Source organism: Somniosus microcephalus, chromosome 3, assembly GCF_052327205.1.
Source record: "Somniosus microcephalus isolate GS21.2 chromosome 3, FLI_Smic_1.0, whole genome shotgun sequence".
NCBI classification, from domain to species: domain Eukaryota; kingdom Metazoa; phylum Chordata; class Chondrichthyes; order Squaliformes; family Somniosidae; genus Somniosus; species Somniosus microcephalus.
In genome coordinates, this window is record NC_140989.1 from 105,984,109 (window position 1) to 106,010,470 (window position 26,362).

A 26,362-nucleotide genomic window follows, 5' to 3' on the forward strand; every position below is an offset into this window, starting at 1 on the left:
TGATTAGAAAATTTAGAAAAAATGTAAAGTAGTCTTAAATGGTTTATAATTTTAACCTGCCACATTACACACCGCCTAGAGAATCTGCACATTGATTTTACTTTTCTCTTGGTTTCATGGGAAGACTATGAGATGTTTTCTGATTATCATGCTCTATCACTGATTGTCATTGGGGCAGTAATTCCTCCCCAAACGCGTGAGTATGGAAGGGGTACTCACGCGTCTGGCCAGAGGAAATGCCGGTTTTCAGCATGCACAGCGCATGCGCTGAAAACCGGCATTTCCTCTCCTCTAACCCAAGAGGTGAAGAGGCTAGCGCGTGCGCTGTAGGGGGCAGCGCGTGCGTCTTGGATTTCCTCTGTTTTGGGGGATTTGCGCATGTGTAAAGGCCTCCGGTCTTTACGCTTGTAAAAAGCACACGTAAGTATTTATTTTTACAGGTAAGTGGTGTTTTAGTGCAATTTAGAAATTTTTTTCCCCACAGGTTTATTATTTTAAAGAATCTACAATAAGGTAAGTTTAGTTTTAGACCCTTTTTATTAAAAATTTATTTTTTCAAAAAAAAATTGTTTAAATTATTTTTTTTTTAAACTTATTTATACTTAATTTAATGATTGGGGTGTTTTTTAAAATTTTATTTAAAGTTTAAGTAGTGTTTTGGGGTGCAGTACTTTTCATGAGTTTGACAACTATTACTCTCAAACTTATGAATGAAGTTTCCCCTTCCGATTGGCTGAACAGTGCTCACCTGATCCCAGCTGGCACATCACACTAACTACGCCGCTGGGTCAGGTTAGCACAGCGCGCCGACATCAGAACCGGGCCACTGACAGGAAATCCACTGCGGGCCAGGTTTCAGATGTCGGTGCGCCGGGTAAGTGCACATCGGGGGCTTGCACGCGCGGCAAGCCCCCGACACCAAGTTCTGGGCCAATATCTGATTTTCAAAGCTGTGGGTTTTTAAAAATCAATAGATAAATTAAAAGCTTCATTGATTGAGTAGAAAGTAAAAAGCACATAAATCAAAATCATCAGCTGGTCATTTAAAAAAAAGAAACACTAGCCCCATTTTAACAATACTGGATAGTTACATATTCTGTGTACAGAATAAACTCAAACTTACATTCTCAGACACAGAAGGGCCTTTAGAGTTCAGAGACGCACAGGTCCCAATTGCTCCAGCAATCTTCAGTTCTCTGGTTGTCTGAAGGAAATAAAATATTTTAGAGATGGTTGTCAGTTCAGTGAATCTGCATAATCCTCTTTCTCATAGATCCATTCCTAAAACAACAAAAATTAGTACAATGCAAAGTTTTGGAATATAAGTAGTCTGTCATTGTTCTCAAATGTATTGGATCAGACAATTCTTTAATGGATTGGCTGTTAAAATATCAAAAGTAGGGAGTTGTCACCCAAGACAAATGTCTTTACAAACTCCTTCAGGCAGGAGAGTCGCATTGGTGGCTGCTATCAATACACTGAATGACCTTGTATTTGTGATAGTAGACAACATGGGCACTCTCTGTTTACACTTCTCTCTGGGGTGGAACAATCTACCAATAAAAAGAATCCACATCACAATGGACCCAAATTCATCTGTGGGCCTGCTGATTCAAATCGGCAACATCTAAATTACCAGATTTCCGTAGTAGTAAAAAATCTGCAGTGAATCAGACACTATACATTCACATACAAGATCCACATGACAGAAAAGCATATTTATTTCTAGAAGAATTGCATTGGAATTCTGTAGTAAGGGACTAGCTGTCTAATGCAATTTTTATTCCAGCTTGTGGTCCTCTTCCTCCATTGTCTCCTGTCCTACAAGTAATGCCCCCTACTGGATTCCACAGGGCTGCAAACCCTTCATCACCTCACCCAAGTAGCCACATGTGAGCTCTAATTGTCAGCAGACTATATTTTATTGCAGGGCATCTAATCAAGCCTGGCCCTGTCATCAGATGTCCAGATAGATTCTAACAGAGGTCACTGAACAACAATCAGGAGTAGGAACTCTGGCTGAATTGTCCTCTCCTCTAACCCAGAGATAATGAGGTCAGTTATTGCTCTCCTACCACTACTCTGCTGGTATACAGCTTCTGAATCAAATAATGGATATCTGGCATTGATTGAAAAGCACCAAATCTCTGACAGGATCACACATCATAAACTGTAATTGTAAAGTTGCAACCATTTATAACTGCATTCTGACCAGAGATGAGATTACAGCCTTATGATCACTCCTGGGTATTGCTCACACATAGGTACTATGCATTTCACAGAGGCAGTTTTTATTCTGTTTTGGGCGTTTTAATACCAGGAACTGATGTCATGGTGCACACGACATCGATGAACAAGCAGGTTTGTATAATAGGATTAATGACCGCGACTTAAAAATTAGAGGTGTCAAGTGATGATGCATAGCCGGATAACAGGAGATAAATCAAGAATTTAAACTCAATTTGAAACAAATGTTTAATTAATAAAGTGAGTAAATTGCCACAAAAATGGCAACTTGCAAAAACTGATTCCTTTCTATTAAAAAGCATAACTTGACCACATTTATTTGCAGGTAAGTTTTAATTACTCTCATCTGCTGAATAAAGCCATTTTACACAGCAAGTGACACTGCTAACCAAAATAAGGTTTAGCAAAGATGACATGTTTAACCACAATCAAAGCAATGGCTAGTGAGGTATCTGGTTTATAAAAGACAATCAATCAGCATAAAAATATAACCTAGTTGTCACGAGGCTCAAAAAGCAGGTCACCAAGTATGCTAGTTGTTGCGTTCTTGCCATCAGTTTCACACTAATGGAGCCAGAACAAGATCACTATGATAATAGAGTAAGTTTCATTTTCACAAAGGAAGACTGGTGAGCTCTGCCTCCATTAGTACAAAACTGACTTTCAATTGGTGGCGATAGAAGGGTAGATAAAGAAAGAAAGTGAAAGAAAGAAAACAAAGCAAGTACTTCACATGCCAGGCAGTAACATTCACTACTGTATTATGCTTTACCAGAATCCTGGTGATAACCCTGTCGACTATTTGAGCAGTTAACTCAGCAGAGTTTAAACATTAGATTTAAATTAAGGCTTACCTTAAGCTCTAAAGTGGCACCAAATGCCATTCTGAAATCTCCCTGCAGACCTTTACTGAAAACCCTTTGGAATGTTTGCTTGAAGAGGGAAGTGTTGAAGGAGTCCCCCATCACAATGTAACCTCTAGATTTATAAAAGGTGGACACAGATTGTAAAGTTATTTAACAACAATGTGATATTCATCAGTACAATACTTAAAATATTCAGACGAGAAGCACACCTGTTACTCCCCTTACCAACACTGAGGATCAGCTGCAGGCGGAAGCCAGCAATCAAATCTGCCTATGAAAACCTCTCGGCCAGGCATCCCACTATACTGAGAAGTTTTCCATATCTACTTGAGCATTGTTTTGAGTCTACACAGTGGGGTAGATTACCAACTTGCCGCCCGGGCGTTTTAGAAATCGTTTTCAATCAAACTGAAAAATCGGGCAGTTTCTATAACTGTCGGCCAGTTCCACAACACCAGTTTCACATCCAGGTGGCAAGTTGAAAATCTACCCGATTATTTTTTTCTGTTGGGTTGAGCCAATGTGTGGAATTAAGCTAACATGGACAATGGCACACAGCAGTGGGCTAATATACAGTCCTTTAGTTGTTGGAACCAGGATTCAAATCCATCTCAGGAGAGGGGGGATGTATGCCTCTACTGACTGCCAGGGTCCTATGAAATGAATTTAGGCATTCCCAACCCAGGTTCCAATGGGGATTGTCCCGCATAACAAAACGCTAATTTGGTATTCTGTTCTGACAAAGGGCCCAGACTTACTGTTAACTTGTCTGTACTCCCCACAGATGTTGACTGACCTGCTGAACTTTTCCTGAAATTTCTGTTTTTGTTTCCGATTTCTAGCATCTACAGTTTTTGTTTGGGATTACTGGATAATCTCACTGAAAGAGATTGCAAAAACAGCAGGTGTGAAGTGGAAAAATATCATAATAGTCCATTAGGTTACTCTGCTGAAGTACATTGTTGGGCCACCAGATTTTCTTCTGTGGGGGGGGGGGGGGGGGGGGGAGGAAAGAGTAGCGTTGCCACTGGTTTCATCAGCGCAATCCAGGTGAAATCGGCCGAACCAGCGCAAGAGATGGCAGAAACTCATGCGTAGTTATGTCAAGCACAAATCAAGCGTCCGCGATCTTTAACGCTGGTTAAAAAATCATTTTGCCCAAAGCCGGCCCCACCCACAAATTGGCCACACTCCCAGACTGTGGACAAGTAAAGCCGCCGATTACACCCATTTGCAGCTGTTCGAGGTGGCTCTTCAAATTGAGCTTATTTTCTTAGGTGCACAGGCACTAGTAGGCAAGTTTTAAAAGTTTTTACATATTAAAAAAAGTTAATTTACTAAGAAACTGATTAGAGTACACCAATGAAACTAGTAAATGGTTCAGTATACAGCTGGAGGACAAGACACTTGTAATAAAAATGCTTATTTTTTGTGATAAACTCATTTTCAGCTGTATTAATAAAATGGCACCAGGTAACCACTCTTAAATATATGAATATTTTAAAATACAAAGAAAAAAATAAACAATTACGTTCTATTACGCTGACCGATTGCGCTGGTTCATGGAAGATTTTACATTTGTGATTATTTTAGCAGAAACTTGAACTGTAACCTCACCAGCACAATTTGCACCCAATTTCCCAATTGCACCCAAAGTGGAAACTCTATCCCAGGATGTTTTGCTCAGTTTGCAATTGTTGTACAGGAAACTTTCGTTTAACCGGCACCTAAAAAAAAAATATCCGGAACGCTCTAATAACCGGCACAATCTCACTCCGAAAACTACATTATACAGTCGTTTATAAGTTTTGTTTTACTGTTAAGTAATTAAAGAGTTATGGATTACCCTCAACTGGCATTACTGTACTTAATCAAGCATCTTCCACCATCCATTTAACACAACATTCTGTAGGTGAGTACCCAATTATACTGCACATTTCTTGATTTTTTTATTTTTGTTGGTTAAAAATAGCCTCGGTAGATATACCTCTCCGTTATCCGGAATTTTGTATCAACCGGCACCGTCCCGGTCCCGTCGGTGCCGGATACCAAAGAGTTTCCTGTATTCCTTCCCACTACACTGATTCCTTATTTGGAGTGCTCGATGCTGCCACCTGGCGTCCACAATCAGAAAGTGTACCATTTTTCAGCACAATATCCCTCACTTTGCTGAGCAAAACATTTTAAACAAAATTCAGAGGTATTAGAATCTAAACTTGAAGGGGGGTTGAAGAGGTAAAAACCGCTTGCATTTCATCCCATCACTTTTCTGAATGTTCATGCCGAGAAAGTGCACGAGTATTTGGATAGACTCACTGAAGTTCTGCTTTATCAGGAACCCTGATTGGGGTCTCATAACAGGAAAAAAATCTCCTTAGGTTTGTGGAATAGGATTTTTTTTTAAATAGTAGCTGATCTATAATTTACACATCTACAATCTTTGTTGTATTAAATATGCTGCATTGGTTCAATTAAGAAATATTCTTCTCCAGTTAATTAGATCTCAAAGTATTTGATATCTTTGGTAATCACTTGCCCAGTCAGGTTGCAGCAGCACTTCAATTCCAAAAGTCCCGTCTGATCCAGAGCGCAAGCATAGATATCAATGCAATGTCCAGTTACTGCTGCACGGTTCGCTAGAGCCTCATAGTGCTACAGGAAGAAATAGGAGAAAATTACAAAAACATATCTGAACAGACGCAGGGAATACAGGGCCAGAGTGCTCTCCTGGACTAGTTTCGATCGCCTAGATGGGTCTAGGAAGAATTTTCCAGATTTCCCCCCCCCAAATTGGTCTGGGTTTTTTTCTCTTTTTTTTTTGCCTCTCCCAGGAGATCACGTGGTTTCGGGTAGGGTGGAGTGTATATGTTGTGATACACAAGGTATTGCAATTGTGTGGGAGAGGCTGGATGGACCAGATGGTCTTTACCTGTCCGTCATTGTTCGTATGTTCAAATGTTATCCCAATATAGCTGAGAAAGAAAGAACAAACCCACCAACAAAGCCAGCACTGGAGTAGTCAAGTCTGGAAAGGACAAAGCCAAATGTAAGGGTTTCAATGGTGGAGAGGTTGTGGAGGTGAAATCAAGTGGTCTTTCAAAGGAACAAATGAAAGGATGAAGAACAGAGCATTTATGTACCTCCTTATCACACCTCAGGATATTGCAGTGTGATTGTTTTTAAAGTGTGGTCACTGTTATGTAGGCAAACGCAGCAGCCAATTTGTGCACTGCAAGGTCCCAAAAACAACAAATGAATGAACAGATAATCTGTTATTGGTGGTGTCGGTTGAGGGAAGAATGTTTGGCCAGGACATCAGAACTCTGCTGTTCAATAGTGCCATGGGATCTTATATGTCCATTTGAGCAGCCAGACATGGCCTTGGTTTAATGTCTCATCCAAAAGATGGCACCTCTGACAGTGCAGCACTCTCTCAGCACTGTGCTAAAGTGTCAGTCCAGATTATATGATCAAGTACTGGATTTTAACTTGAACCCACAACCTTCTGACGCAGAAGCATTGTACAGCTGACAATTCAACAACGTATAATCAATGATTTAGGAGTGCAATGATTATTCACCATCACAATTTCATTACACTTTTTTTTTAAAATCACAAACTTCCACACAACTGAATTTTGTATCTCAATTACATCTCTGCAAATGAACCATCCAACAATAATTAGACAGTATACGATAGCAAAATACTGCGGATGCTGGAAATCCGAAATAACAACAGAAAACGCTGGAAAAACTCAGCAGGCCAGGCAACATCCGTGGAGAAACAGAGTTAACGTTTCAGGTCGAAACCCTTCTTCAGAACTGAGAAAAAAAGCAGGAAATGAAACAGATTAAAAGGCAAGTTTGGGGGCTGGGAAATGGGGGAGGGGATGAAATAACAAAAGGGAAGGTCTGAGAGGTGAAGAGACATTAAGAAATATTCAAGGCGAGACGAGATGGTAATAGGACAGGTAAAGAGACAAAGGATGGCTCTAGATGAAGTGTGAAATGTGCTGGCAGAATGAAAGGTAGCTGCCATGTGGGAGAGAAAAAAAAGGAAAAGGCACAATCCAAAGGTGTGGATAAAAAATAATAGGGGCCGAGGTTATGATCTGAAATTGTTGAACTCGATACCGAGTCCGGAAGGCTGTAAAGTGCCCAATCAGAAGATGAGGTGCTGTTCCTTGAGCTTAATAATTAGACAGTGCCGGAGAGAAGGGAAGAAAATCAGTGGCAACTCTTCATTGGGGTGCTTTTGTACTTGTGTCTTAATGTCCATCCCAGAATGGAACTGGCTGAGGGCTTGGACCAAGTTGGCACATTATAGCCAGTTAGTGCATGTTCCAAAGAAAAGAAATTGGTGGGGATGGTTGAGAGTTTAACATACAAGATAGTATTAACCAAATCATCCGAGGGGTTTTGATAGAGTAGATGGGGAGAAACTGTTTCTACTGGCAGGAGGGTCAGTAACCAGAGGAGACAGATTTAAAATAATTGGCAAAAAAGCCAGGGGGAAGAGGAGAAAAACATTTTTTACTCAACAAGTTATGATCTGGAATGCATTGCCTGAAACGGTAGTGGAAGCAGATTTAATAATAATTTTCAAAAAGGGAATTGGATCTCTACTTAAAAAGGAAAAAAATGCAGGGCTATGGGGAATGAGCATGGGGTGGGACTAATTGGTAGCTCTTTCAGAGAGCCATTACAAGCACGATGGGCCAAATGGCCTCCTTCTGTGCTGTATGATTCTATCATTATCAAATAATCACAGAAATAAATACCAAAGAATATTTATTTCCAGCTGAATTGCCCCTACATTTCTCTATTCTAGGTCGATAGGGCTTTAAACTAAATAGTGGGGGGGGGGGGGGGGGAGGGTTCAGGTGAAGGGGAAATTAAAAAGTCAAAGAGAAAGGAGAAGGCAATAGTGCAGGGTAACAATAGGGGTAATGATAACCAGAGTGTGACAGGAGACAGAGCGTACGAATGTAAGCGTGCAACAGCAAATAGTTTCAGAGTAGATAAAAATGGTATAAAGAAAACTGAAAAGCTCTATCTAAATGCACGCAGCATTCGTAACAAGATAGATGAGTTGACAGCACAAATAGAAATAAATGGGTATGATCTGATAGCCATTACAGAGGCGTGGTTGCAAGGTGGCCAAGGCTGGGAACTAAATATTATGGGGTATATTTGACATTTCGGAAGGATAGGCAGAAAAGAAAAGGAGGTGGGGTAGCTCTGTTAATAAAGGATGAGATCAGTGCAGTAGTGAGAAATGATATTGGCTCAGAAGATTAAGATGTAGAATCAGTTTGGGTGGTGATAAGAAATAGTAAGGGAAAGAAGTCACTGGTGGGAGCGGTATACAGGCCCCCTAACAGTAGCTACACTGTAGGACAGAGTATAAATCAAGAAATAATAGGGGCTTGTGAGAAAGGTACTGCAATAATCATGGGTGATTTTAATCTTCATATAGATTGGACAAATCAAATTGGCATAGGTAGCCTTGAGGACAAGTTCAAAGAATGTATTCGGGATGGTTTCTTAGTTGTGTTATATGTTGTGAAACCAACCAGGGAGAAGGCTATTTCAGATCTGGTAATGTGTAATGAGACAGGATTAATTAATGATCTCATAGTAAAGGATCCTCTAGGGAAGAGTAATCATAGCATGATAGAATTTCAAATTCAGTTTGAGGGTGAGAAACTTGGGTCTGAAACTAGTGTCCTAAATTTAAATAAAGGCAATTACAAAGGTATGAAGACAAAGTTGGCTAAAGTGGGCTGGGAAAATAGATTAAAGGGTAAGACGGTAGAAAAGCAGTGGCAGACATTTAAAGAAATATTTCACAACTCTCAGCAAAGGTTTATTCCAGTGAGAAAGATGAACCATCCGTGGCTAACTAAGGAAGTTAAGAATGGTATCAAATTGAAAGAAAAGGCATACAATGTTGCGAAGATTAGTGGTAGGCCAGAGGAGTGGGAAATCTTTAGAAACCAGCAAAGGATGACTAAAAAAATAAAAAGGGAGAAGATAGATTATGAAAGTAAACCAGCAAAATATATAAAAACAGACAGTAAGAGCTTCTACAGGTATATAAAAGGGAAGAATGTAGCTAAAGTAAATGTTGGTCCCTTAGAGGATGGGACTGGAGAATTAATAATGTGAAACAGGGAAATGTCAGAGATTTTGAACAAATATGTTGTAACGGTCTTCATGGTAGAAGACACTAAAAGCATCCCAATAATAATTGATAATCAAGGGGCTATAGGGAGGGAGGAACTTAAAACAATGACTATCACTGGAGAAAAAGTACTAGACAAATTAATGGGACTAAAGGCTGACACGTCCCCTGGACCTGATGGCCTACAACCTAGGGTTTTAAAAGAAGTGACTGCAGAGATAGTGGATGCGTTGGTTGTAATCTACCAACATTCCCTGGATTCTGGAGAGGTCCCAGTGGATTGGAAAACCGCAAATGTAACGCCCCTATTCAGGAAAGGAGGGAGGCAAAAAGCAGGAAACTATAGGCCAGTTAGCCTAACATCTGTTATTGGGAAAATGCTGGAATCCATTATTAAGGAAGTAATATCAAGACATTTAGAAAATCATAATAAAACCATGTTGACTCTGCTGGATTGTATGAAAGGGAAATCGTGTTTGACAAATTTACTAGAGTTCTTTGAGGATGTAACGAGCAGGGTAGATAAAGGGGAACCAGTAGAGGTCGTGTATTTGGTTTTCCAGAAGGCATTCGATAAGGTGCCGCATAAAAGGTTACTGCACAAGATAAGAGCTCACGGGTTTGGGGGTAATATATTAGCATGGATAGAGAATTGGCTAACTAACAGAAAACAAAGAGTCGGGATAAATGGGCCATTTTCCGTTTGGCAAACTGTAACTAATGGGGTGCCACAGGGATCAGTGCTGGGGCCTCAACTATTTACAATCTATATTAATGACTTGGATGAAGGGATCGTGTGTACTGTAGCCAAATTTGCTGATGATACAAAGATAGGTGGGAAAGCAAATTGCGAGGACAGAGAGTCTAAAAAGGGATATAGATAGGCTAAGTGAGTGGGCAAAAATTTGGCAGATGGAGTATAATGTAGGAAAATGTAAGGTTATCCACTTTGGCAGGAAAAATAAAAAAGCAAATTATTATTTAAATGGAGAGAGACTACATAATGCTGCATTAGAGGGATCTGGGGGTCCTCGTACATGAAACACAAAAAGGTAGCATGCAGTTACAGCAAGTAATTAGGAAGGCAAATGGAATGTTGGCCTTTATTGCAAGGGGGATGGAGTATAAAAGTAGGGAAGTCTTGCTACAACTGTACAGGGCGTTGGTGAAACCACACCTGGAGTACTGCGTGCAGTTTTGGTCTCTTATTTAAGGAGGGATAAACTTGCATTGGAGGCAGTTCAGAGAAGGTTCACTAGGTTAATTCCTGAGATGAAGGGGTTGTCTTATGAAGAAAGGTTGAGCAGGTTGAGCCTATACTCATTGGAGTTTAGAAGAATGAGAGGTGATCTTATTGAAACATGCAAGATTCTGAGGGGGCTTGACAGGGTAGATGTTTCCCCTCGTGGGGAAATCTAGAACTAGGGGCACAGTTTCAGGATAAGGAATCGCCCATTTAAAACGGAGATGAGGAGGAATTTCTTCTCTCCGAGGGTCGTGAATCTTTGGAATTCTCTACCTCAGAGCTGTGGAAACGGAGTCATTGAATACATTCAAGGCGGAGATAGACATATATTTGAGCTACAGGGGAGTCAAGGGTTATGGGGAGCGGGCGGGAAAGTGGCTTTGAGGCAAAGATCGGATCAGCCATGATCTTATTGAATGGTAGGGCAGGCTCGAGGGGCCGAATGGCCCACTCCCGCTCCTATTTCTTATGTTCTTATTCCCAAACAAGGCAGGGAAGATAAGAGGGCAGCTCTAAATCAATTATTTATGCAAAACCAGCAAAGTAAATAAACCATAGATCTGCAAAACAGCATGGGTTAAAAGGGATAAAGCTAAAATGAAGAGCTAGGAGGGGGAATTTCCTCTGCATTTGTAACTATATATCCTTTATAAACAGTTTCACAATTTTGTTACACATAATCGACAGAGATAATCTTCACCCACAATGTGTGCTTATTCTGAAGAGCAATGTAGAGCAAAATAGATTATATTTATACCCCAATATGAGTGAACTGTCACTTGAAATGAAAGACACTTGGCAAATATGAATAGATTAGTCACTCCTCTAAATCTCAGAGATCTTTCACATCAGAAACCATTCAAATAATTAAATTTGGTCCACATGATATCCCATGCACCTAAAATTAAAAAAATGACCAACCTTGGTTGCTTTTTTCAGGAATCGTGCATTGTCCTTTTCTATATCATGCCAGGAGCGAATGGGCGTTTTAAGCTCATCTCCCACCACCATGCCTGGCCCCTGGGTAGGTGGTCCTCCAGTGAACAACATTATTCTAGCTCCAGTATTAGGAAAGCTACCCTGAAGGAAGGCATTCAAGTATTAATAACTTATTTCACTCAAAGATAGATCTAAATAACCCAGTGCATACAGTTTTGGTGTCCATACTTAAGAAAAGACATACTTGCTCTCGAGTCAGTACAAAGAAGGTTCACTCGGTTAATCCCGGGGATGAGGGGGTGGTCATATGAGGAGAGGTTGAGTAGATTGGGACTCTACTCATTGGAGTTCAGAAGAATGAGAGGCGATCTTATTGAAACATATAAGATTGTGAAGGGGCTTGATCGGGTGGATGCGGTGAGGATGTTCCCAATGATGGGTGAAACTAGAACTAGGGGGCATAATCTTAAAATAAGGGGCTGCTCATTCAAAACTGAGATGAGGAGAAACTTCTTCACTCAGAGGGTGGTAGGTTTGTGGAATTTGCTGCCCCAGAAAGCTGTGGAAGCTACATCATTAAATAAATTTAAAACAGAAATAGATAGTTTCCTAGAAGTAAAGGGAATTAAGGGTTACGGGGAGCGGGCAGGAAATTGGACATGAGTCTAGGTTCGGAATGGTCATGGCCCTGTGGGTAGTGGAGTGGGCCCAGGGGCCGTGTAGCCTTGTTCTGCTCCTACTGTGTTCTAATTCTGTGTTAGATTTCAGGAGATGGTTTTATTCCTGTTCCTGGCTGAGTTGGAGATCGCCTTTACAGAAGGTAAGTACTGTAGAAAATATAGGGACAGAGTGATCTCCTGGAAGAATTTCGATCGCCTAGATGGGTCGGAGAGGAATTTCCCAGATTTTTTTCTCCCAAATTGGCCATTGGGTCTTTATCTGGTTTTTCGCCTCTCCCGGGAGATCACATGGTTTCGGGTGGATGCAGAGTGATAGAAGATTTGAGGTTAGGATCAGATCAGCCATGATCTTATTGAATGGTGGAGCAGGCTCGAGGGGCCGATTGGCCTACTCCTGCTCCTATTTCTTATGTTCTTATGCATGATCTAAGCTAAAGACAGTACATCTTCAGCAGCACCTCTTCAATTCACAGGGCAAGTTGTAGCAACAGTACTACATTAGCAATAAGCATAGAAAGAAAAAAAATCAGATTTCTTGTATATAAATAATTTCAATATTTTCTCCCCCCCCCCCCCCAAATTTTGGTATTCTGAAAAATATCAGCTACTAATTCTAGTTGGAATCTTCTTTCTCCAAGATGAATATGGATATCCCATAGATTAGCATTTAGCCAGCACTGAACATTGCTGAGTGGAACACTTGTCGATTGCTAGTCTAGATGTTAATTGGCAAGATTTCCATTGGGGCCACTTCTGACAGAGAAGGAAGACCCAGGATGGCAAAGGCTTAGGAACAGATTGCCACTTTCCCCTGTCACAGAATAGAAGAGGTAAAAAAAAAAGAGAGCAATGTACCCATCAAAAGGACATGCAGGTTGTTGGTACTGGATTAGATACAACAAATGTTCTCTTTCTCTAATTGCTGTCTGCACTCAAGGATTTCTATATGGGAACTAGTGAGGTGACCTGCTCCCAAGCCTCTCTCAATCCCACTCCATTAACAACTGCTAGTTGTTGAATGAGGGCAGCTCAGAATGGTGTGCGCTCAGGTTTTCCCTCCATGTAGTAGAAGAGCTGGAGTTTGTCTGACCGCCCCACGCTGCAGCCACATTGATGCGCTATCAATTACTCATAAAAGACGGAGAGTTAGGAGAGTAACTAAAGGCTTTTATTAGCAAAGAACAGAGCATGCCTCTCGTGGTTGACTGGGTTCCAAGAAGGCAGGGGGCTGCAGGTCAATCACCTTTATACCTGGGCCTGTGGGTGGAGCCAGCCGAGACATGTTGAGGCATGCATAGGTACAACAGTGTGCAGCAGCAGCAACAACAACAACGTGGTTTACCACACACACCTCCTGACAAGTATCTTGTACTGTTTCTGGAAAGTTTTACATCATACATATATACTTCCTTATTTAGATACCAATAGAAAGCTGTCCAACATGGCTTTGGGTACTGTCTTAAGGAAATTAATTCAAAAAAAGTCCTCAAAAAGGACAAAATGTCAAGAAATAAACCACTAGGGAAAGGGAGAAACTTCTGTGTGTTCAATACCTGAAAAGAATCACAACCATACAGCTGCAGCTCATTACCTCCAGCAAACCGACAGCTATGGATAGAGCCACACCACTAGATCGCAAAGGTCTTTTTCCCTGAGGCACAGGCCAGGGGTCCCTCTGAAGTTCTCCAAGCAGGTCTGTCAAATTCATGTCAATCTTGTGAACAGGCTGCAAGAACCTTAAAGAAAAGCAGCACATATTCTTACTGTGTTAACTGGAGTATTCTTAAATAAGTAAAGGTTATCACAATACTGCAAGGCAGCTGGCTATTCAATTCTGTAAACAGTGTCAGGAATTAGTAGCTAAAGGATTCAATTGGGATCGGTTTTACTTAATTTTTACTGTCTGAAATCAACTGAATTTAGAGTAAGAGCCTGGGGATTTGATTGCTTAGATGTTTTATCATGGATCCACTAAAGAAGAGTGTTCAAGACAATCGAAAAAGCCTCACTACCAAGACCGAGCAAACCAATACTGGAAATGAAGAAAGGAATAAGAAGCTCAACAGTGTGCTATGTTGAAGTGATAAAAGACCGGCGTGGCCAGAGACAGACTCTTACTCCTGTATTTTGGAATAAATGTGCTGTATTTTATAATAAAATCTAGTCAGAAACAATCTGAGTCACTTGGTGAACCTTTGAGAAGCAGTTCTGAGAATGAAGTATGTTACTGTGATGCTATTTTAAATGGCTGATAGGATTCCAAAGAGTCTGGCTGTCCAAATTCCAAAATGTCAAGATTGACAAAAGATTTCTTAAGGAGGAATGGACATTAAATAACTGAGGTTATCATGTGAATTCTAGCAAATAACTAATTAATTACTGAACCTGCATTTAATAGGTAACAGAAGCTTTACTATTGCAATGGTTTAATTCTGATAAAAAAATGAGCAATTGAGGGTGGTGCATGGGAAATTATTTACCCAAAATATATCTCGAAATAGCTTTTCCTTTAAATTCTAAATATTTTACTAAATGTTGCTTGAAAACGTCCTGACTGTAGCCAGAATACCTGCTGGATATGCTAGGATGCTCCTCCGGTTGAGGGGTCCTTCCTTGAACTGTTGCAGGTGGCTTTGTGAGACCCAACATATCCTGTTTGAAGTGGGGGAAAAAATAAAACTAAACACTTATATTTCAATACAAGAAATGAACTGCCTTAATCTAGCCACTTTTAAAGTTGGTTGACAACATGGAGATAGTTCTTGAGATTCAATCATTCTCTCTCCCAAAGCTTTTGTGCCACAACAAAAGTTAACAGTATATTCAGAGTTTGAAGATTGTGAACAACTTTGTATTAAGTAGTAAATTATTCCTCATTAGAAAGGAAAAATCTCATTAGGACCCCTTTATAAAGTCTGAACGATTAAAAGTTAAGTAAATTTTTTGATTTTACGTAAAAATAATTGCACAGTGAATGCTGGATCATGCCTCAAAAGTTTTTGTACCCAAAGTGTGAGGAAGCTGAATTAACATTGGTAGAGAAAGTATTAATAGAGTGCTCCAGTGATTGATTCACTGAGTTATACACAAATACCAGTGGGGAATTTTGCCAGCCCTGGGGTGACAGGTATGGAGGCAGGACTGCCAGGAAAATGGCAGAAACTGGGAGCGGGTACCGAACCCGCTCCCAACCCGCCTCCGTGCCATCCTCCCGGGAGGCGGGTCCCCGACTCGCGCAGGGACCCATATCCTCGAGGCGGGAAGGGATTACAGCCAATTAACTGCCTGTTAACAGGTAGTTATCAGGCAGTTTTGAGGCTTATCCCCATTTTATCCCTGCAAGCGTGGGCTTCCCGATGGCTGCGAACCTCACCAGGGTCAGCGAGGTGAGCAGTGGGTCTGCGGGGGTGAGAGGAATCGAAAAGTCCGCTGTGGAGGTGAGTGATGGGTGCAAGTGTGGAGAAGTATGAGAGGAGAGTGTAAAGTGTTAGAAAAAGTTTACTTACCTTCCACTCTTCCTGCAGGCTTCAACCTTTGGGGATCTGGAGGCTCCTCATCTCAAAAGGCAGAGATGACAAAACAGCTGCTGCATTCTCAGATGCAGCAGCCATCTGATTTCTGCTGAGCCTTCAGTGCAAGGGCTCAACATAGACAGGGATTGTCAGTGTTTGACAACTTCTCAAAGCTGTCAAACGCTGACAATCAAGGGAAAATAACGTGGGTTGGCCGGACGCCGTTAGGGGCGGGACTGAAACCCGACAACCAGCAGTCCCGCCCCCAACGACAAAATCCAGCCCCATATTTTCAAATGGCTGAACCTAATAAACAGTAACTGTTTAACAAAAATACAAAAAAGATAAAATTTGTTGTAATTTTTAAAATTGCATTGCCCCTTTACATTTCTCAATTTACTTATAAAATGCAAACACTCATAATCCCAAAATATTTGCTGCATTTAGAAGAATCTATGGAACCCTGCTCTTATTTCTTATGTTCTTACATAGGATATACGGCACAGAAACAGGCCATTCGGCCCAACCAGTCCATGCCGGCGTTTATGCTCCACTCGAGCCTCCTCCAGTCTTTCCTTATCTAACTATCAGCATAATCTCTATTCCCTTCTCTCCCATATGCTTATCTAGCCTCCCCTTAAATGCTATTCGCTTCAACTACTCCGTGGTAACGACTTCCACATTCTCACCACTCTCTGGGTAAAGAAGTTTCTTGAGTTCCCTATTTGATTTCTTGGTGACTATCTTATATTGATGGCCTTTAGTTATGTTCCTCCCCACAAGTGGAAACACGCTCTCTGTATCTACTCTATCAAAACCTTTCATAATTTTAAAGACCTCTATTAGGTCACCCCTCGGCCTTTTTTCAGGAGAAAAAACAGAGACCCAGCCTGTTCATCCTTTCCTGATAGGTATGCCCTCACATTTCTGGTATCATCCTTGTAAAATCTAATGGGCAGATTCTGAAAATGCTAGCTTTAGTCAAAGAACTGAGTTAACATCATAGAATCCATGCATCACAATTGCATGAACTATCAACTTTGATTGGGAGTAGGGGAGAATTACAAAAACTTATGCAATAAATGCAATTTTTGATTAAAAAATCTTTGTAAAAAAAATGTCTGAAAGCTGAAATGCCCACATCACTTGATAAAGAGATTTACTTCAATAAGAATGACATCTACTTTGAACTTTCCAACATCCTGCTAAGCACACCTGGATTTGTTTTGCTGTCAGGTCCTTTGTGCCTCTGAAGACGTAGCTTTTGGAAATCCCCTCACAGTTCAGTTCGTGGACCTGCACCATTCGACCAAAAGTAATCAGACCAACCAGTGCATTGGGAGGGAGCAGACTCAGGGACATCTGTAGGGATTCCTTGAGGGCCTGAAGATCATCTTCCTCTAAGCAAGTGTCCACCACATACAGGAAGATGAGAGGGGCAGACGAACCTCGCTGTTCAACACACAATTAAAAGATGATTAGTGTAATTAATGCACTCACATAAGCATTAACAGTTTCTCAATAAGACTCAAACCACCCATTGAACTCATCTTATATAAAACAAGTTATAACTTAATACAATAAACAGAATGATATGCCTATCAATTAGTCCAATAAAAGGCGACGAGTTAAGAACGTAACTGAAGGTTTTTATTGGCTAAATAACAGAGCCCACCCTCGTGGGTGATCCGATCCAACAGGGAGGAATACTAGCCAGTCAGCTACCTTTATACCTGGGCAGGTAATGGGCGGAGTCGGAGGTGGTCAGCCCAGGTATAACAGTGCGACAAGAGGCGACCTCGTGTAGTGATGTGACAGTGAGAACAGTGAGAACAATATACAGTGATAACTATAACAGTGGTTTACCACATTCACCCCTTGTTTAGATTAGAGTCCGGCGGGGTGAAGTGTATTACCAGCTCTGGTATGTCAGTCTGTCCGGAGGCTTCGTTAGCCTCTCCGATCGTCGCAGCGGCGGTGTTACATTATCCGGTGTTAAAGCTGGTGTCTGCGTAGTCGGCAAAGGCTCGTGGGGTTCCGGCATGCCGTCTACCTCGGCTGGACTCGGGGGGTTGGGAGGGGGGGGTGAGGGTGCGAGGTCTCGTAAGGAGACAGTGTCCTCCCGTCCGTCTGGGTAAGCCACATAGGCGTACTGGGGGTTGGCGTGCAGGAGGTTCACCTTCTCGACCAGGGGGTCCGTTTTATGGGCCCTCACGTGCTTTCGCAGCAAGACGGGTCCCGGAGAGGTCAGCCAGGTTGGTAGGGTGGTTCCCGTAGTCGACTTCCTGGGGAAGACAAACATTCGAGCATGGGGGGTGGTGTTAATGGCAGTGCAAAGTAGTGACCGGATGGAGTGCAGCGCAATCGGGAGGACCTCTTGCCAGCGGGAGGTTGGGAGGCCCTTAGACTTTAAGGCTAAGAGGGTGGCCTTAAAGTCTAAGGCTCCCTCAATAATGCCCTCTTTCAGGAGTCGCTGCACCTCAGAGCTAATGAAGGCTCTGTCCCCAGCGCTGTACCGCCTGCTCTTAGTAGCGACAGGTTTGCAGTCGGGGGTGAGGTTAGCGAACAGGGAAGGTGGCGGTACCTTGAGGGTGGATAGGCTGCAGGTGTTACGCGGTGGGCGGTTTAACTTTCGCTGGTTGTCGACTGAGTGGGGGGAGGGGTCCACCGTATGCTAGGGTTACACTTTGGAGGTGGGATTGGAAGTCCAGCCCTAGTATGACGGCAGCGCACAGCTGGGGGAGTACGAGGAGTTTAAAATTTTTATACTCTGTCCCTTTAACCGACAATGTCACGACACAGTAGCCGCTGATGTCTGTGGCGTGCGACCTCGATGCCATCGAGATGCGGCTGCGCGTTGGCAGGACGGGGAGGGAGTAGTGGCTCACCGTGTCTGGGTGGATGAAGCTCTCCGTGCTTCCGCTGTCGAACAGGCAGGTCGTGGCGTGGCCGTTGACTTTGATGTCCATCATTGAGCTGGCCAGGTGGTGCGGGCGGGCTTGATCCAGGGTCACGGAAGCTAGGGTGTAGATGAGCGCGTCGTTGTCATGACAAGATGGCGGCGAAGATGGCGGCCCCCGTAGTTCACATGAGGCTCTGTTTAAATCGTTTGCCCCGCACAAAGATGGCCGCCCCTGCTGTTCCCATGAGGCTCTGCAGGCTTCGGCTGCCCCGCACAAAGATGGCCGCCCCTGGTTTTCCCATGAGGCTCTGCAGGCTTCGGCTGCCCCGCACAAAGATGGCCGCCCCTGGTTTTCCCATGAGGCTCTGCAGGCTTCGGCTGCCCCGCACAAAGATGGCCGCCCCCAGGGTTCGCATGAGGCACTGCTGGCTTCTGAGGATTTGCTTCTGCAGGCCTTGGAGAAGTGGCCTTTCTTGAGGCAGGTTTTGCAGGTCGAGTTTTTGGCTGGGCAGCGCGACCTCGGATGCTTCTCCTGGCCGCAAAAGAAGCAGCCAGCGGCCCGATCGGGGTTGCCTGATGTCGGGGCCGGTACCGGGGCTAGCGGGCCCGGTCGGATCCGTGATGCAGACGCTGAGGTAGGTCCCGGGGGCAGCGCTGTGAAGGGTGGTGGGGTGGGGGTCGGGCCCGAGTCCCAGGGTCGCGAATAGTACCTGGCAAACGCTTCCTGGTCTTGCTGGGTGGCCTCTAGGGTGAGGGCGAGGGCTTCGGCCTTGTCCAGGTCTATGTCCTTAGCTTCAAGCAGTCTTTGCCGTGTGTAGTCGGAACGTAGGCCTCTCACCAAGGCGTCGCGGACATTGTCTTCCATGTTCGCAGTAGCCGTCACCGCTTTAAAGTCACAGTTCCTGCCGAGTTGTCTCAGCGCTCGTGAAAATTCAGCTATCGATTCTCCTGGCTGTTGCTGGCGAGATCTTAAGAGATGCCTAGTGTACATGTAGTTTACCGGGCTCCGGTACTGCTGTTTCAGTAGGTTGATGGCGTCGTCGTACGTAGTCATGTCCTGGATGAGTGTATATACTCTCGGGCTCGCTTGGGCTTTCAGGACTCTTAGTTTGGATCTCTGAGGGACGACGGCTTCCTCCAGGTACGATTCGAAGCAGTCCAGCCAGTGTTTGAAGTCGTTGGCTGAGTTTGGTGCCTGTGGGTTTAGATCCAGGTATGGTGGTTTCAAGGCTTGCAGCCAAGCCGGCTGGTGTGGCCCGTTGTCTGGAGGCTGCTGTTGCTGTGCTGCTGGGTGAGCTCCTTGCTGTTGCTGTTCATTATCAGACATCTTTAAAATTTAGTCAATAAAATTGATATGCCTATCAATTAGTCCAATAAAAGGCGACGAGTTAAGAACGTAACTGAAGGTTTTTATTGGCTAAATAACAGAGCCCACCCTCGTGGGTGATCCGATCCAACAGGGAGGAATACTAGCCAGTCAGCTACCTTTATACCTGGGCAGGTAATGGGCGGAGTCGGAGGTGGTCAGCCCAGGTATAACAGTGCGACAAGAGGCGACCTCGTGTAGTGATGTGACAGTGAGAACAGTGAGAACAATATACAGTGATAACTATAACAGTGGTTTACCACACAGAACACTTCTGCAAGTGTAATACTAACAACATGAGAAGACAAGTCCCTCACATTACCTGGACAATATATTCAATAGTTGAAAACTGCGGCAGTAGTTCAGCTGGCTGATTCACTTCAGAAATGCCCGAGTAAGATGGTGAAAACTGCAGAACACATAATTTATAAAGATATAAGAGCACAGCAATAAGTATTTATGCAATTTTGTCACTGGGCATATTTAGCATAATTAATATTAGTGCACTACAGAAAAACTCACACTTAATCCAATATATCTTAAATGTTGTGCTAATACACTTCTTATATGACATTCAATTCATCACTTCATGGCACAAAATTCCTTCGCCAGACACAAACAATGTTTGTAAAGACAAAATCTACAGCTGTACCGCTGGGTATTTTCCATAATTCAAAGAGGCATAGAAGGAAAATTCTACTGTTACGCTTTACTTAAGTTTTACTGGGAAAATAAAACACCCAAGTTGCAGTTGTGTGGACATGTCACATAACCAGCATTGCACTTTGCTCAAATCCTAGTGTTAACAATGGGTACTGACCATACACTTCAAGAATAAGTATATTTCATGAACTTTAAGGACCATTTGCAACTTATTACACACAAACATTACCTCAATCATTGAATAATTGCTTCAATTACAGAGCTAAACAAAAATGATTTGAACAGAAGCAATATTCAAAAAATCCTATTAATTGTGATTGTGAGGCACTCTTTCCCACATTTTCCATGGTTTGCTTCTCAAACACTGCTTCATCTCTGAGATCCAGTATAAAATGGATGCGCTGCCTAGTCTAGAACTGAGGTTTCTAAGAGTGCATCAGTGCCCTTCCAGCTTCCTGAGTGTAAGAACTCCAACATTTTTTTCTTTTTTGGTTTGTTTTTGTTGCATTTATATTTAGAAGTATAATTTTGAATTTTACTTTTAAAAAAAATATATATTTTCACTGCCTAACAAAGAAGTTTCTCTGTTCATTGCAACAGTCCTAAATGGTCAGATGAGCATTCCTTTGGAAATTCCACTCGCCCTCAGGGAGCTAGAGGTCAACAAGGAGAAATGATCAGAAAGAGGCCTGCCAGTACCTGAAATGGGTTGCACAGACTTGCCGTCACCCAAGTAAGTAGGTCCACAGACCCACTGGATTTATTGGGCATGTCAGCAAAGCCTTTCGGCAGGTCAGGAATGGGCTCTCAATATACCACTTTGCTGTACAAGCAGAAATCGGTCTCGAGATGTTGGAAGTCAAAAGAGTACATGCACAGCGACAGATATGTGCACAACCCGCATGCCAACCTGGGTGTCAGCAAGTGACTGTACATCATGTAGATAGGTTATTTTAAAGTGATGAGCCATTATGCCCTTGGAAGATGAGAGTGTGGCATGGCTTTAAATTCTACACTGCACCTGAAGGTGTGCCCAGATACAGGTATACATGAGATGCAATGAAAGAATTGGAAGTTTGCGTTAGGGTTTAACATAGACAAGCAGTAAACGTGGAATAGGTTAACAGGCAATGCTTTGTGGCATATAATCTTAGGCCGTCTGCCCAACATATATTGTACTTTTGGGTCTTACCATGACAGCTCCTTTAGAGTGAGCCTCTTATTGTTCCCAGGCCCTGCAGGTAGCATACACAGCATTGAGCCTGGGCAGCACTCAACTGCCAGGAATGGGACCTGGTGTCCTCGGGGAAGGCACCCTGAAGAGCCACCCTCACACCCACCTCAGAAATCGGCAAGTACATTTTGTGAGCCAAACAGTAGATTGGGTGGTGCCACTCCGCCATTTGCACACACAATCCATAAGGGGTTTCCTTTCACTTCATGTTTGCCTGGCATTTCTTTCTTTTACCCCACACCTGACAAAGGCTGACAAATATCTATAATTCACTTAATTTAATAAAGGCTGAAATAATATTGACCCCCATATGCAGCCATTGACTTTTTAAGTGTACACATCCCATTAAATTTGGGCTGCTGGTTAGATTTTCCGTATTCCCTATTAGCTGGTTCCCGGTACAAGGCCAAAGCTGCACAGGCAACTATAAATAATTATTCAAATGAGCTGACCACACAAAATTGAGGGCAGCCAGTTCACTGTGCTGCTGGCTAGAAATGGGGCAGAAAGCCTAAACTTAACCTGGACCAGAAAATTAATCAAGCAAGTGGCACATTTCTTCGCCCCCCCCCCCCCAGCTACATAACCAATTTACATTTACAGAGCATTTGTCAAGTAGACAAAAGTCTCAAGGGAGTCAAGTGACACAAAGCAATAAGTAAAGGACTTTTAGGGAGACATGGAAAGAGACTGTAGGCATAATTGAAAAGATAGGTTTTCAGGTGGATTTTGAAAATGAGGCAGTGCATAGTAAGGCAAAATGGTTTGGAAAGGAAATTAGAGGGCAAGAGTATACTGACCAGGTAAGGCCTCAGTGCGTCGGCGGGAATTTCAGCGGCAGCAGCGGGGCTATAAAATTCCCAGAGACCAGGTAAGGCCTCAGTGCGTCGGCGGGAACTCAGCGGCAGCAGCGGGGCTGTAAAAGTCCCAGAGACCAGGTAAGGCCTCACAGCGTCGGCGGGAACTCAGCGGCAGCAGCGGGGCTATAAAAGTCCCAGAGACCCAGGTAAGGCCTCAGTGCGAGAATCGGCGGGCTGAGCGGCTGTACAAAGGCTCCCGAGACCCAGGTAAGGCCTACCACTCTCCAGTCTGGGAACTCGGAGGGAAGGAGAGGGGTAAAAAGTAATCCAATTGTGACGTCACCAGAAAGCGGGTAAGTGGTTGGTTGGTAAGTATTTCTCCCTTTTTAAGCTTAAATCTCTTTGGTTTATAGTTTCTAAGGTGCGATATTCACCATCTAGAATCGGGGCAGAGGGTATTTAAGAATAATATTAATAAATTTAATTAATTACATAGAATGGGAGATCAGGTGATGTGTTGCTGCTGCAATATGTGGGAGCTGGTGGACACCATTGATGCTTACGGTGATCACATTTGCAGTAAGTGCTGGCTGCTCGAGGAATTCCGGCTCCGTGTTGAAGAGCTGGAGTCCGAGCTTCAAACACTGAGACACATCAGGGAGGGGGAAGAGTTACCTGGACTCTGTGTATCATGAGGTATTCACACCAATTAGATTAATTAATTCAGATGTAGTCCGTGGCCAGGGTCAGGATGGTGTGACTGGAAGTGAGGCAGGTACAGGGATCCAGGAGGTAGTGTTGGAGGAGCCGCAGCCCTTGCACTTGTCCAACAGGTTCGAGGCTCTTACTCCCTGTGAGGATGGGAACAGGGATTGCGGGGAGGATGAGCAACCTGGCCACAGCACCGTGGAGCGGGGGGCCATTCAAGTGGGGGGGAGTTAAAAGAAATGTTGTAGTGGTAGGGGATAGTATCGTTAGGGGGATAGATAGAGTTCTTTGCAGCCGAGAGCGAGAGTCCCGAAGGCTGTGTTGCCTGCCCGGTGCCAGGGTTAAGGGCATCTCCTCTGGACTGGAGAGAAACTTGGAGTGGGAGGGGGAGGATCCAGTTGTCGTGGTCCATGTTGGTACCAACGACATAGATAGGACAAGGAAGGAGGTTCTGCTGAGGGAGTTTGAGCAGCTAGGGGCCAAATTAAAAAGCAGAACCACAAGGGTAATAATCTCTGGATCACTACCTGAGCCACGAGCGAATTTGGCTAGGACAAATAAAATTAGAGAGTTAAATGTGTGGCTCAAAGACTGGTGTGGGAGAAATGGGTTTTGCTTCCTGGGACACTGGCACCAGTACGGGGGCAGGAGGGAGCTGTTCCGTTGGGACGGGCTTCACTTGGCCAGTGCTGGGACTAGAGTCCTGGCGGATCATATAACTAGGGCTGTAGAGAGGGCTTTAAACTAACTTGTGTGGGGGAAGGTTCCTAGAGAGCAAATAATAAAAATGACAACAGAGAAGGTCATAGACTTAGGTAGCAGTGGGGAAATTAAAAACCAGAGCGTGTCAGGAAGGGGCAGAAGGTATGGAGTAAAAGGTAAAGTAATAAAAAGGGCAAAAGCAGGAACTAAGTGTCACAAAACATCTTTGAAAGTTCTCTATCTGAATGCACGTAGCATTCGTAACAAAATAGACGAGTTAATGGCACAAATAACTACATATGGGTATGATCTTGTGGCCATTACAGAAACATGGCTGCAGGGTGACAATGCCTGGGAATTAAACATACCAGGTTATTTAACGATCAGGAAGGACAGGCAGGAAGGAAGGGGAGGTGGGGTGGCTATGTTAATAAAGGAGGGAATCACTGTAATACAGAGAAATGATATTGGGTCAAAAGATCAGGATAATGAAACAGTTTGGGTGGAGGTAAGGAATAATAAGGGGAAAAAAACATTAGTGGGCGTAGTCTATAGGCCTCCGAACAGTTGCAACTCTGTTGGACGGAGTATCAATCAGGAAATAGTTGAGGCTTGTAATAAGGGAACATCTATAATTATGGGGGATTTTAACTATCATATTAATTGGACAAATCAAATTGGGCAGGGCTGCCTTGAGGATGAGCTCATTGAGTGTATTAGGGATGGGTTTCTTGAGCAGTATGTAACTGAACCGACCAGGGGGCAAGCAACCTTAGATCTGGTCCTATGTAACGAGACAGAATTAATTAAAAATGTCCTAGTAAAGGATCCCCTTGGAATGAGTGACCATAACATGGTTGAATTCCATATTCAATTAGAGGGTGAAAAGGTTGGATCTCAAACAAGCGTGCTAAGCTTGAATAAAAGGAGACTATGGAGGTATGAGAGCGGAATTGAGTACAGTGGATTGGGAAAATAGATTAAAGGGTAAGACGATACATGATCAGTGGTGTACATTTAAGGAGTTATTTTACAACTTCCAAAAAATATATATTCCACTGAGAAGAAAAGGGTGTAAAAGAAAAGACAGCCATCCATGGCTAAGTAAAGAAATTAAGGATAGTATTCGACTAAAAACAAGGGCATATAAGGTAGCCAAATCTAGTGGGAGGATAGAGGATTGGGAAAACTTTAAAAGACAGCAAAAAATAACAAAAAGATTGATTAAGAAAGGGAAGATAGATTATGAAAGTAAATTAGCAAAAAATATAAAAACAGATAGTAAGAGTTTTTATAGTTATATAAAAAGAAAAAGGGTGGCTAAAGTAAATGTTGGTCCCTTAGAGGATGAGACCGGGAAATTAATGGTGGGAAATATGGAGATGGCAAAAACACTGAATGAATATTTTATATCAGTCTTTACAGTAGAAGACACTAAGAATATCCCAACACTGGACAAACAGGGGGCTATAGGGGGGGGGGGGGGGGGGGGGGGGGGGGAGGTGGGAAGGAGCCAAACACGATCAAAATCACTAAGGAAGTGGTACTCGGTAAAATAATGGGACTCAAGGCGGATAAATCACCTGGACCTGATGGCTTACATCCTAGGGTCTTGAGGGAAGTGGCGGTAGGGATTGTGGATGCATTGGTAATAATTTTCCAAAACTCCCTGGACTCGGCAAAGGTCCCGGCAGACTGGAAAACAGCTAATGTAACACCCTTATTTAAAAAGGGCAGTAGACAGAAGGCTGGAAACTATAGACCGGTTAGCCTAACATCTGTGGTAGGTAAAATTTTGGAGTCCATTATTAAGGAGACAGTAACAGGACATTTGGATAATCATAATTTAATAGGACAAAGTCAGCATGGTTTTATGAAGGGGAAGTCATGTTTGACAAATTTGCTGGAGTTCTTTGAGGAAGTAACATATAGGGTGGATAAAGGGGAACCAGTGGACGTAGTGTATTTAGACTTCCAAAAGGCATTTGACAAGGTGCCACACAAAAGATTATTGCTTAAGATAAAAAATCACGGGATTGGGGGTAATATTCTGGCATGGATAGAGGATTGGCTATCTAACAGAAGGCAGAGAGTTGGGATAAATGGTTCATTCTCAGACTGGCAATCAGTAACTAGTGGTGTTCCGCAGGGGTCAGTGCTGGGTCCCCAACTCTTTACAATCTATATTAACGATTTGGAGGAGGGGACCGAGTGTAACATATCAAAGTTTGCAGATGATACGAAGATGGGAGGGAAAGTAGTGAGTGAGGAGGACATAAAAAACCTGCAAGGGGACATAGACAGGCTAAGT

General features: G+C 43.1%; 1 protein-coding gene across 3 annotated transcripts in view; it reads right to left on the bottom strand.

Moving 5' to 3' along the window:
• Positions 1-26,362, bottom strand: part of LOC147121245 (protein transport protein Sec23A) — a 56,272-nt gene that overhangs the window by 17,956 nt on the left and 11,954 nt on the right. For all 3 annotated transcript variants that reach the window (XM_085981459.1, XM_085981461.1, XM_085981460.1), the window contains 8 exons: positions 20,267-20,353; positions 16,892-17,128; positions 14,734-14,816; positions 13,756-13,900; positions 11,467-11,625; positions 5,650-5,765; positions 3,102-3,225; positions 1,124-1,204 (listed from right to left, as the gene is read on the bottom strand). In XM_085981459.1, coding sequence (XP_085837585.1) covers positions 1,124-1,204; positions 3,102-3,225; positions 5,650-5,765; positions 11,467-11,625; positions 13,756-13,900; positions 14,734-14,816; positions 16,892-17,128; positions 20,267-20,353 — 1,032 coding nt within the window. The remainder of the gene's footprint in view (positions 1-1,123; positions 1,205-3,101; positions 3,226-5,649; positions 5,766-11,466; positions 11,626-13,755; positions 13,901-14,733; positions 14,817-16,891; positions 17,129-20,266; positions 20,354-26,362) is intronic.